Consider the following 13,612-nt stretch of genomic DNA (forward strand, 5'->3'; position numbering starts at 1 on the left):
ATCAGAAGACAGAGGGCGGCGGGGTGAACTCACCGATATTTTATCTTCATTATCCAGCAGCATGTCAACGGCTTTCTGAAAACAAGAGAGAGAGAAAGAGGCAGACACATCTTTCACATCTGCGCAACGATTAATCAAAGCCTTCTGTCTCTGCCTTCCAAAACATAACATCAACAAAAAGAATCTATAACTTTGTTGACAATGAACATCAGCTCCTGGCATCAAACTCTTTAACCAGGCTTTTCAAATAACCCTGGACTAAAGCAACAAGCTTACATATAAAAATATGCTGAATAAAACTGTTTAAAATGTTTATTTTGAAGGGCTCCTTAACTGGAACTTAAGCTGAAAGGTTATGGCTATGGGCTTAATATAGCAGTAGCACTGGATCCAGCACTGCATGCTACAGACGGTTATGTGCTTTTTAAAAAATTTTTGGACAAACTACACTACAGTGAGGAAAATAAGTATTTGAACACCCTGTGACTTGGCACCACTGTTTCCAAGGTTACTGTGGGTAATACACTAAGAAGTCATAGTTTAAAGTCATGCATGGCACGGAAGTTTCCCCTGCTTAAATCAGCACATGTCCAGGCCCGTCTTAAGTGTGCCCATGACCATTTGGATGATCCAGAGGAGTCATGGGAGAAAGTTCTGTGGTCAGATGAGACCAAAATAGAACTTTTTGGTCTTAATTCCACTCGCCGTGTTTAGAGGACGAAGAATGATGAGTACCATCCCAAAAACACCATCCCTACTGTAGATGGGTCGTGGCTGGGTCTTTCAACATGACAATGACCCAAAGCACACAGCCAGGATAACCATGGAGTGGCTCCGTAAGAAGCATATCAAGGTTCTGGAGTGGCCTAGCCAGTCTCCAGACCTAAACCCTATAAAAAAATCTTTGGAGGAAGCTCAAACTCAGTGTTTCTCAGCGACAGCCCAGAAACCTGGCTGATCTGGAGAAGATCTGTGTGGAGGAATTGGCCAAAATCCCTGCTGCAGTGTGTGCAAACCTGGTGAAAAACTACAGGAAATGTTTGACCTCTGTAATTGCAAACAAAGGCTACTGTACCAAATATTAACATTAATTTTCACAGGTGTTCAAATACTTATTTGCAGCAGTAACACACAAATAAATTATTAAAAAATCATACATTGTGATTTCCGGATTTTTTTTTAGATTATGTCTCTCACAGTGGACATGCACCTAAGATGAAAATTTCAGACCCCTCCATGATTTCTAAGAGGGAGAACTTTCAAAGTCGCAGGGTGTTCAAATACTTATTTTCCTCACTGTATATTCTATAAGTTCATAATTAATAATTCTGAAAATGAGTCAAATAACATCCAAGGAACACCTCACCTCCTTATCAAAGTCCATGAGGAGGACAATCTTATCCTCGATGGAGGAGAACAGGTTGTGTTTGTGGATGAGCTGGTAGACGTCTTTGTGTCTGAGCCTCAGGTAGATCTCCAGTGCTCGGTCATAGCGTTGGTCATATGTGTATCTAAACAGGAACAACACATTGAGACATACACTGCTAACCAGATATTGTCTGATTTTGGACCATTCCAGCATTGCATTTACTATTTACTATTTTTATTTATTACTATTTACTATTACAGGAACTAGGCAGGCTGTGTGTGTGCATTTATCCATAAACATTTGGACAGCACACAGCAGTGTCCAAAACCCGACCCCTACCCACCCAACATCCACCCCAATGCAATTCCTACCTGGAAAAACACAGAGATATGCAACCAGATGGGACTAAAATTATCAGGCACCTACTGAGTTCACTGAAAAACAATTCATGCTGTAATTGTCTCAGAGGATGAAAAAAAAAGTGATACGGATGGGAATAAAATCTCAGGGGAGCCCAGTGAAGAGAGAATTACCCCATGGCCCCATGGAAATTGCATCCTGTCCAAATAAGACATCAATTGGGATAAAGTTTTGCCTAGTCCTCCATGCAGTTGGAAGTTCATTCAGCTATGTGATCTTTCTTGCATGCACAGTCAGTTTCAAATCACAAACACCCTCAATCTTAAATAAGTGTAGAGCATATGTTTTTGTATTGGTGTTTTCTGCTACTCACAGTTCAGCCAGTGTGGTGAGCAGGATGCTGTTGGTGGGGTCCTTCTTAAGGTGGTTTGTTACAGCCTGGACTATAGTCATGTTGTTGTAGAGTTCTCCTGGCCATTCACGGATCAGTGTGGCAAAACCCTGGAAAAGCAAGATGCAATGCATTTGGATTAGAACTACATACTGGCCTTTAAAATATTATGACTTCTCTAATCTCTCATCACTTCCGTAAATTTGTAAAATAATATAAAATACCCATGTTAAATATGAGGAAAGTATAAAACAATGAAAATATCCGTTTAGTCACCTCATAGTCAGTAAGGAGGAATTCATGCAGGATCATCTCGTAAATGGCAGGTCTGAGGCGAAGGTCTCCTCTGGGTAAATACTGACTAATGGCCTGGAAGCAAAGAGATATTAGAGAGATTTTAAAAGAACAACATGACAAAGTGATGGCACACAGCTGTAAATTATCTTTATTGGACCAGTGAAACTAGTGAACTAGTGAAGGGTTTAAATGCTGTCAGGCGTGAAGGGTCAACTTGTGTTTAGACATCACAGCTACATGGTAAAACCTTGTTTATACTAATTAGCATTTGTGTGATTTCACTGCTATCAAACCAACATCTCACAACACCCTGAGGTAGAACGGGAAGGCAGAAGGCAGAAATATTTTTCCTATTGGTGCAGTGAGAAATGGAAGAAAAAAGGAGATGGAGAAAGTTTGTTTGACATGTGGTTGGAAGCGAGAGGCGGAGTATATAAAGACAAAGAGGATCGAGAGGTGAAGTTCCCAAAAATTAAGCTATAATATAACATATAACATAACAATTACAACATGTTATAATCAACACATAACTCTTAATACTTACATAAACATTTTATCAAGAAAGAACCAACAGAAATGGCCAAATAGTTGCATTAAATTAGCATGCATGAATCATAAGAACAATTGTTTTTTTCTTTTTACCATTTCAGAGATGGGTTCTTGATCAGTTTTATATTTATAAACATGAACACCATATCTCTAAATGTATGAATGATATTGATATACTGATATTCCTCTCAAAATCTTAGCCAACATGTCACATAAAAGCACAATCAGTTTAGTGTACACAGGACTTTAGGCTAACTTACCTTCAACTGTCCAATACTTCTGAACCGATACACCTCATTTTCCCAAAGATCCATATTCTTGCCCAGCACTTTCTGACACTTTCTGTAAATGACATAGAGAGTTGCAGCTTACTTGTCCGCAACATTTAACCTTTAAATACAATAGAAACTGCTCTGTTGCAGTACCTAGCCGCAGTGTCATAATCTCCTTTCTCCACCAGGTGATTGATGTAGGCCATTCCAATTTTCTGCTTATTCAGAATACAAACAGTAAATACAGTGCTTTAAACAACTTAAATGGAAGATTATGAATGTAATAAAACTTGAAGAAAATTACTTCTGATTACAAAATACAACTTATTAGGCTGCTACTATAAAATGTGATGTATATGCTGAGCTCCTATACTCTGTACCTGAACATCATGCCTCTTGATGTTTTTGAAGCTGATTTCAGCTGCCATCAGTGCCTCCTGGAACAAATTCAAACATCTTCAAAATCTATAACCAGCACATTTTACATTACAGTCCAATAACAGTGTAACAGCATCATCTAACCATCAAAAACAGTCAATAATAATATAGAAATACAAGATATACAAGGTTTAAAATGCTTCACACAGCACACCTCATATTTCTTCTTGTCGAGCAGCCAGTCGATGTGGTCATCCTGGTCTCGTTCTTTAGCCACCACAATGTCTTTAGGGCTGATGATGTAGAACAGCGACTCTCCTTCAGAGTGTTCTATAGACAAGAGACAAGTAGACCACATTTAAACCCAATGGCAAGGTTCACCTGAACTGAAGCACAGTGAAACAAAATCTTCATGAAAAAGCAGAAATGCAGAAGGAGAGCTGTTCAATCAAAGTAGGAGAGTATCAGACATTGGTTCTCTTCTTGCTCGTTCTTTTTGTTACCTAGTCTGTAGTCCCGGCACTCGTTCTCCTGGAAGTTGCGAACGGTCAGAGCGTCTGAGGAAATCTCTTCACAGCTCTCCGGCAATGGCTGAATGATGTCCAAACGCGGCCTTGCCCTGAACTCCTCCTCCTGTGACACACAGACATCATACATTCATGCTGATCCACTTATCTGAATGCTTCTCATAGATATAATTACCCGTTTCCCAAATGTCCAGGCCTGCACACTGTCATTCAGCATTCAGCTCTCCATTTTTTTTAATGAACTGAGGAGTGTTTGTGTAAACTGTATTCATTTTAAAAACACGAGATGCATGAGACTATTTGCTTTTTCACACAGTGAGATGAACATCAGCCTATAGTGAAGTCTAAAGATCAACTGTGTCAGAGTGCGGAAACCTACCATGTGGTCAGAATTCTCTTTAACATAGTACAGAGTAACAAGCTGATCAGCTAGAGGAGCCAGTCCGCTGATAAAGAACTCTGTCTCAAACGCTGACACTGGAAGAGGTCAAGTCAAACAACACAGATCAGCAAAACAGCTTTGCATTGAATGTTTTTTAACTTTATAAGTGAAATGTGCATGTTGTTTATACATGTTCAAGTTTATAAGCATTAGATGAGATTATACTGATACCAATCTCGACGTAGCGGCTGGGTAAATCTCTTATCTCTGTAGGGTCACGCTCTTTCACGACGCAAATCTGAAATACAAAAACAGATCCACATGAAATTTACACATTTACTCTTTTAGACACAGTGCAATAGCAAACCTCCCTATATCCTCCATATAAAAATGCTTTACCATTAATGTATATTTACGATTTAACATTTCCAGGTAATTTTAGACAATTTCTTGCAAATAGTGTAGAAAATGAATACTGAATTGTATGGAAATAAAAGGTGTGTAATGAATGTTAGAACAAATAGTATGTGCCTTAAACAGAGTCTAATAAATGTTATAAACGTTACTATACAGTCTTTACTACCCATTGTTAGTCTTCTTTTTAAAGCATGTTGAATGAGGTTGTGTTTAAAATATTTAGCTACTTTTACTTTCATATATTTATTTTAAATCAAGTATTAAGCATTGCTTGGTCACAACCCTATATATGATATCAACAATCTAATGCTGACATACATACACACACACACCTTGACAGAAGACCCCCAGCCAATGATGAGCGTAGTGTTATCTTTCCAGCAGAGGCTGCAGGGGTACATGTCAGGCCTCAGACTGGTGTTGTCCCGTAACACATTTGTAATGCGCTGCTTACTGCTGATGTCATAGATCTTCACCCCCTGATCCACACAACAGAAAAGCACAATGCCAATATGAGATCATGCAAAAGTCTGAACAGAAAACTCAGTTTCTTTCTTTTTTTAATGGCTGTACATCAATATAATTGAACCAAATTCAAATGAAAAAGATCAGGATCAATGTAAATTTATATGGTTTGAACTGCATGGAAAATATATGTATAGGATACTTGGGGAAACCAGCCCAAAACACACTACTGAAATGGTCCCTTCTTGAGACATATACTGCACCCAAATCTGACATATATTATTATAGTTTAGTAGCTTCATCTGCAACAACATCCACTCTTACTATCTCTTATAACAGAGTGTGCAAAATGATTCCCACTTCATGAAGTTCAGCCTTACCACATTATTAGCCCAGGCAATGAGGTTGGCCCTCCATTTGACGTTAGTTATGCTGCCCTCTCCCTCATGTAGAGTGGATGTCTTCCAGCGGTTCAACCAGTTCCTCTCATACAGCAGCAACTGCATTCAACAGATGAATCAACAGAGAAATCACACAACTGTCATACACAATTACAAGCTTATTTATTAGAGCTTTTAACAATATCCGTTGTCACAACCTTTACAGCTTTACAGAGATCCAGGTCCAAGCCATAAGTGAGCAAGTTGATGAAGTTTTAAAAGGAGATCCTATCCTCATCTTGTCGACAGCAAGTAAGTTGAGGTCATTGTTTTTAGTGTTTTCTATAATATAATGCTGTTACTGATACTTTGATACAAATCTAACACAATGCTAATAAATAACTTTTTAGGGTTCTGAATAATAATTAAGCTGTTATACAAGTATTAAGCTGTAAAAACAAAAAGACCTATAAGAGTCTGTATGATCTTTATTGCATCATATTTTAAAATATCTGGATCATCAAAAAGTTACTATATCAAATGTTCAATCTTCAGATTTGTTATTGATATACAGAATAATTGACAAAAATGTCTGACAAAATGAGAAATATTAGTAAAATATGAGAAAACTAAGTGGGAATTACCTAGAATTTTAACTTGAATTTTAAGTTGATCCATCAAGAATATGTTTTATTAACCTGCAGTCAGAGCAAAAGTGGTCCCGAACTACTCTATTTGCACCAGCAGAGGGCAGTAGAACACAACATATCAGCCAACAGCATCAACTGATTTGCTTTTTGATGCTGATCAGCAACCAGTTTTGCTGGACCTGTGCTAATGTACTGGAATAAGATGGGTAATGTTCTGACTTACACATTAACCTTTAAATCTGATGATTTATGAGTGATCTAAAGCTACAGCTGGTCTTTTAAGCAAACATCTCAGCCCAATAACGGCAGTTGTATTAGGTGCCTTATCTGCTAATCGGTGATCATGTCAACTTAAAGGAGTATTTTGACTCAAATCTACAGTTTCTTTCCTTGCTTTTATAGTTTTGCACCACATCTACAAGGCTAACGTAGCTAACAATGAATGGAAAGTTAAATAGCATGTCATTTCGTCCAATGCCATTACCCTGTCATCACTAGCTATACTACTTTGTGATGATGAGAAAGAGACTTCTATATGACCATTATTACCTCCTGAAATTGCCATTAAAATAACAACAGCACCATGTATGGAACATGCAGACATTATCCACGTGATGGAAAACTATGTGAAAACGGTTGTACATGGAAAAGTAATAGCCATGCCGCAGTCACCTTGCCCAGTCAAATTAGAAGCCTAAAGTGGTTTCACACACACACAGTCTGACCTGACCTGACTGGATCCAGAGAGATAGAAAGAAAAGACTGTTCAATGTGGCTCCGATTCTGCACTTTTGGCTACGTTAACAGATCACGGCTCAGCAATAGGAGATGACACTCCAGGAGCGGAGCAGACAGAATTGAATTGCCTTTGACAAGATGTGTCTTCAGTGGAAGCCGTATTGATTTTCATGGCAAGGCTGCATTATGGGGATCTTAAGCCGGGGAAACAGGAGGAAATCAGCGGTGGGGGGAAGCCATAGGCAGCGGACACACTCCAACTCCAGTTAGAATGGGACAGAACCACAGTACGACCAGCGTTTAATTACTGCTTATATTGTGGAATGTGACAATTACATGCAACTAGGGCTAGCAAAAAAATGATCACTGCACCTGAAGATATTTTCACAATATGCATCACAATTTTGTTTAGGTACAGACAAAAATGTACCATAGTACCACATCAAAAACTACTCATAGTTTGATTTATATTTAGCATGTTTACATACTGTGATGAACTTGGGGAAAACCGGACTAATTATGCTGAGTTTGTAAAAAGAAACTCACACCAAAATCCAAAATACTCTCAGAAAAAAATGGCATCAATTTATCATGCTGACATTCAAATATTGTCACTCTTCATCCTTACATGACGCTATTTGGGGAAACTGAGGAATACTAAGCCTCATTTATTGTGCCTTTAACAATGAAATATTTTTAAATGTGTATTTAAAAAAAAAAACTTAGTAGAAAAGTGCACTGCCACTTCAGTCTGCTAAATCTTATAAAATGTTTCTTGCTAGTTTTCTAGGTCTTCCAGAACTCGTGTATTCCTTAAGTTAGAGTATTTATAAAGCTCTGATCTCACCTGGTCTTTCCTAACAATGATTGTGAACAAACCATAGCCCAGACAAGTTAATTAAGGTCCAATGCCTTGGGAAAAGTTCTCTGAGATCTAAAAGCTCTTGGATTGCCTGAATTTTTGCAAGGTTCTGCTTTCCTTTTTTCACATCGAAAATGCGTACAGAACAAAACTAATTTGGTAATCTTGATTAAAATGCTGAAAAGAATGTTTCATCTTTAATGTTCATCTTTAAAGCCTGATTTTTGCTTTATCTTTTACTCACTTTAGTATTTACAGAGTCAGAAATTGTTACCACTTATGCCCACTGTATGATGTGTGTATGTGTATTATACAGACAAAGACAGCCATATTCATCATTTGTATTAGGACATAGATGGCATTTGTCGTCTGCCTTTAACCTATCTGTGCAGCGAACACACACAGCAGACAGTAAGCTCACATGCCCGGAGCAGAGCATACATATACACGCAATGGCAAGTGCAAATAGACCCCTTCTTATACATGTTATTTCTTTTTAACATTCTCCAAATTGGATGGGGATGCACATCATCTGTTCATTGCTGGATATATTTGGCATTTATTATGTGTTTAAATAATACATTTAAAAAGCTACCCAAGACCTTTTTGCCCATGAGGCCTGCTCTGGAAGCTGCATGCTGCAAAGATATGATCCTTGCTTTCACCCCCGGTTACAGCAGTATCCTCTGAAAAATGAGCGCGTATTTGTTTAGTCCGCGTGTTCTACATGTTGCAGACACTATGGCACTCTGGGTAATGACTGTTATTTGTTGTGTGTGGGGAGACAACACCTCTCCTGGTGAACAACACTTTGAGAAAATGGACCTCTTTCTCGCTCGCTGCCTCGCTCTTTCTCTTTGACCCTGATACAAGGCCAAGACGGAAAGTGTGTTTTAGCCCCAACAGCTAGAGCTACAGAAGCAGCAGAGTTCAGTGCTAAGAAGCGCAAAGAGCCACCTCCCCCTTTCAAGCGCTTCAGATGAAGTGCCGCTGATAAAAACTCAGAAGAGTCAGAGAGGGTGGTGTCCTGAAAAAAGGCGAAAAGGTGCATTTCAAGCACTGAAGGCAAAAGAAATTTTGGCTCCAGTGAAAGAACAAGCATTTGTTTGAGCATCCGAAGTGATAAAAATGACCTGCTCAAATCCACCATGAATTATAGGGAGGTCAGTCTACCAAATGAATAGTGCTCAGAGTTTTGGCAGTCTGCAGCTTTTATTTTGCCCATACAAAAACCGCCATGTCGCTCACCTTGTTTCCTCCGGTTACGAACTGCTTGTTGTTCGACTTGCTGAACTGAGGGTGCAATGCCACCACCTGGAGGAACATAAAAACATACATAAAAGATCACAATCTGCTGCATTCTGTTAAAAAGTGAACTTTTGGCAAATCAAATTAAATCTTTACATGTACATACAGAAAGAAAAACGAATAGTAACAAGGGTAACAAAGGAAATATGAAATACAAGCTCAAAAAAGGGCTGTATATATGTGTCCATCTGATTACAACCCACAAAAGGGCAACTGGTATCAGAGAAACACTACCTATGGATAAACTGTTCTCAGACCTCAGCCCTCTCTAATACTTTTGACACTGTTGCTCAGTCACAACTCTCAACACAAGCAAATATGTAAACCGTCTATCCCTGAGAACCTGTAGCTTGAGAACCACTGCTATGAATTGCTTAGACATTTGTAGATCAGGCTTCATGTGACAGTAGGACTAACCCTAACCCTAGGCTTTAGAAACCATATAAGCTTCAGGCATATTCAGTTCTAAACAAAGATTAGGATATCAGGATATTAGTGAATCATAAAATATATCAATTGCCATTTTTCAGCATTACCATCTAGATAAGAGCTAATATTCAATAATAAGTTATACTGTGAGATATTCACACATACACTTTTGTTACTGTGGTCAAATGTGATACAATAAATAACTATTCCTTAAATAAATGTGAAATGAATGTAGACATGTGTTACTGCTTGCAGCCTTGTAAATGCATTGTCCTGACATGTGCTTTTACAGGGAGACGGCCAGTCGTGGACCATTTAATTCCACAGTGGCTTTTTAAAAGATTTAGAGAGTTTATTGTCAGAGTTCGACTCTCATAGCAATGTATGCATCTGACTTCAGTTTGCTGTGAACCACAGCTTGCTTTTCTGTGTATAGCATTCAACTCAATAGAATCCATCTCACTCCTCCTTGAGCAATATCGGATGGTTATCCAAGCTAAGGACGCCCAAGAGAAATCAATTAAAACTTGCAGGGGGAGCTGAAATCATTTTTAGGGGAAAAAACAATAGCGCTTGTTCCGGCAGGAAGTCAAATTCAAAGGGCAATCGCCCATCAAGCTCCAGCAAGTTGGCAAGGGAACAATGAGCGAGTTAACAGCAGTAACTTACTTTGATGGGACAGTCAAAGTTCTCATGGAAGCCCTCCCTGGTGTAGAGGCCAAATACCTGCACCTGAGAGGCAAGGGATAAGAGGGTGTTAAGAAAAAAGAAACCAGACAATAACAGAAAACTAATTAGACGAAACAAGCAAAAAAGTAAAATGTTAAAATGACAGCAGAGCTGGGATCTATGCTGCTTTTTCTTTCGGGGCGAACTGGGCCAGACATCACAAAAACATCACAGGTTTCGCTGGGCTAGTTAACCATCCACTAGGCTCCCAATTAGTGGACAGGTCAACTCCCTCTGCCCTGCCAAGCCTTCATAGAGCAGTCTTAATCTCCGGCTCTGCTGCAGTCCCCGACGGCTACGAGCTAGCCTTAACATAGCAATTCACCTACACCTGCCCGTCCGAGGAAGGAAAGAAAAAACACCACCAAATGTGAGGATTCAAAAGAAAAGTTGAGCGGGAAGACAAACTCTTTCATGCCAGGAGGGCCTGCGGACCTCTGTGCCAAGCTGGTTTTGTTGTGTTACTCTAAAATTCTGTCAGATTCTGTTTTTGCCAACTGCTTGCAAACTATTAATGATAATAGGGAATAATGGGTAAGTTTGGGTTCAGGTTTAGATCACAGCATCAGGAATACCGAGTGCTGGAAATAGACAGAAATGTAGATACAAATAAGAAGCAAACTATTCAAATCCAAGCGTTTCATGAGTGCCTTACTGACCTCCAAAATACATCCCTATTTTTATTAAAAGGGACTGAATACACAAAAGAATTCCCATAAATATGGGTTTATTCACCCAGTTACTGACTGAAAAACTATTTTAGTAAAAAAAAAAATAGAAATAGCATTTTATTTTAAAAACATCACCATCACTTCATATAGCCCATGCAGGCCAATCACTGAGCAAACTCTTGACCCTGCTGAAGTCTACCATAATACAAACATATAAAATATATTGACATTTAGTGTGAATGCCTTTCTTCAGTCTACACTCACTATTGTGGGAATAAGGAGATGAGGCTTAAAGGATCTGTTGTACGTAAACATCAGGTATAGGCCTCGCCCACTCACATTTCAGCTCTGAATACAGATCCAGATATACTGAGCACTAAACAGACTCAAATTGTAGTACTGTAATGCTTTTATCATCTTTTAGCATGTTAGTCTTCTGTATGTACTCTGCTAGATGAGTATTTTGAGCCATTGTATTTGAGCCATTGTTAGATTATATTTAATAGGTTTTATGTTTATACAAGTGTGTTACAGTTGTATTTCTTAATAAAAGCTCTTTTAGGCTGCTTCTTAACAGATGGCCAGGGATAACAGATAAAAAAAGGAACCTTTTGGGCTAACTCTAGCAAATCTACAGTTCTGTTGACACTGTGTTTATTAATGAGCACTACAATGACAAACAGTTTACTATGTAAGTAAAGTAACAGGCAAATATGATTCCACTCTTAATTGACAAATCAACAGCTTTTGCATAGGATTAAGCTACCCAGCATTCTTAAGAGTTTTGTCGTTTTTCACAAGTTTGGCCAAGCTGATGTAATATAGCTCAGCAATTTCTTCTAAAGACAAACATAACAGAATAAAGTCATTCAAATACTCCCTAATGCATGTTTCATTTCATATTACAGCAGCTGATTCATTGCAGTACAAAATAGAGATTGCCTGATCAGTGTTTTTGGGAGTGATACCGATTACTGATCGTCTTTCAGCAGAGAGCTGGATGCTATATGAAACTTTTCAGGCAAACCTTGTAATGCATCATTGTGCAGGCCTTCTGTAATGTACTTTGCTTTTTGGAGTCAACCACATAAAAAAACATGAACAAAAAAGCTGTCAAACTCCAAAACGCAACCAAAAAGAGCTGCCTATATAGCACCAAAATCTCCACCTGATTCCAATATTATTCCATTAGCTATTTGACTGTTGCTGCTGTACACTTGGCCGTAGTTAAATGTGATCTGCATCGTTTGCTGTTTTTTTTATCTTTTCCATAGATACTCCTGTTTGAGACATACAGTTAAAAAGGAACTGCAGTGTACTGTGACCGAGTACCATCACACAGAGCTGCTGTAATATGATCGGCCAAGTCGGCCAAGTTGGAGACACATAGCGATACACAGCCAATTTTTTCATATATAATACAAAACAAACCTTGTATTGGCCAAATGTAACCTCAGTTGGGCCCTACTTTTGATGTCTCACCTGTTGATACATGATGGGATTCCACCCAACATCTGTTGGAGCACAAAGCTAAACCAATTTTAAGAAATGTATAAAATAAATAAATAACTAGGCAACAAGCTCTAAGACGTGGTTCTAGGGCCGTTTCCTCCTAAAAGCGTGTCATGTCTGACATATCTCGACTATCAGAGCGGAGGCTAAGCGGGACTGGTATTAGCACCTCTGGGGAGCGAACAATGCCTGCTGCATCGATTTTAATTGGCAGAGTCACCGCACACGCGACAAAGATCTCGTTTGGCTGTGAAAGCGACGGGTGTAGGGGCCTATCTGTTCTTAGATCAGTCAGAGAAAGCCACCCGCCGTGGTGCTGATTAGCCTGAGCAGCCCCGTTAAATGCTTGGGGTCCAGATCGCTGGGCAGATAAGGGGGGGACAGCAAGAAACCACGGATGAGTGGACAAGGAGAGGGATTTTGTAATTTTAATGTTGTTAACGTTGGTGCAAAACATGTTTCTGTGTTCTTGTAGGTTCCTGTGCCAAGGATTATTATACTTGACTGCCATTGCTGTCTGTCAAGATCAAATAAATATATAAATATTTAGCACTAGAAGCAGTGGTTATTGCCAATGATAACAAAAACGTGTTGTGACCCTAAATTAAAGCGTCCACATGTACAGTGAAACAGTGAAATTCTGTTAGAAATGGAGATTCTAAACTTCTAAACCCAAATGATACAGATTTTGTGGATTTTGTTATGTAGAAAGGGTTTTTGGCATGTCTGTCACTTTGGGGAAGTTGAGATAAAAATGTGAATTGTTAAATGTAATTCATTATATAACTTGGTACTTCATTAATGTCTAACTATATTTGAACAGTATAGAATATCAACTTGTCTCCCATGGCTTAAGAAAGTTCCAGGCCAACACTCTCACTCTGCATGTCCTATGACTAGGATTCCTTCAAACATCTGTAAAGAAA

At 38.8% G+C, this 13,612-nt stretch overlaps 1 protein-coding gene across 1 annotated transcript in view; it reads right to left on the bottom strand.

Annotated features, from left to right (window-relative positions):
• Nucleotides 1–13,612, bottom strand: part of vps41 (VPS41 subunit of HOPS complex) — a 35,179-nt gene that overhangs the window by 6,351 nt on the left and 15,216 nt on the right. The window contains exons 6-20 of the mRNA XM_072690927.1: nucleotides 10,444–10,506; nucleotides 9,286–9,351; nucleotides 5,788–5,907; nucleotides 5,275–5,421; nucleotides 4,757–4,823; nucleotides 4,523–4,620; nucleotides 4,120–4,249; nucleotides 3,831–3,946; nucleotides 3,619–3,675; nucleotides 3,392–3,453; nucleotides 3,227–3,308; nucleotides 2,397–2,489; nucleotides 2,103–2,230; nucleotides 1,367–1,511; nucleotides 34–75 (exon numbers count right to left, since the gene is read on the bottom strand). Coding sequence (XP_072547028.1) covers nucleotides 34–75; nucleotides 1,367–1,511; nucleotides 2,103–2,230; nucleotides 2,397–2,489; nucleotides 3,227–3,308; nucleotides 3,392–3,453; nucleotides 3,619–3,675; nucleotides 3,831–3,946; nucleotides 4,120–4,249; nucleotides 4,523–4,620; nucleotides 4,757–4,823; nucleotides 5,275–5,421; nucleotides 5,788–5,907; nucleotides 9,286–9,351; nucleotides 10,444–10,506 — 1,416 coding nt within the window. The remainder of the gene's footprint in view (nucleotides 1–33; nucleotides 76–1,366; nucleotides 1,512–2,102; nucleotides 2,231–2,396; nucleotides 2,490–3,226; nucleotides 3,309–3,391; nucleotides 3,454–3,618; nucleotides 3,676–3,830; nucleotides 3,947–4,119; nucleotides 4,250–4,522; nucleotides 4,621–4,756; nucleotides 4,824–5,274; nucleotides 5,422–5,787; nucleotides 5,908–9,285; nucleotides 9,352–10,443; nucleotides 10,507–13,612) is intronic.

The sequence above is a fragment of the Salminus brasiliensis genome, chromosome 1 (assembly GCF_030463535.1).
Source record: "Salminus brasiliensis chromosome 1, fSalBra1.hap2, whole genome shotgun sequence".
NCBI classification, from domain to species: domain Eukaryota; kingdom Metazoa; phylum Chordata; class Actinopteri; order Characiformes; family Bryconidae; genus Salminus; species Salminus brasiliensis.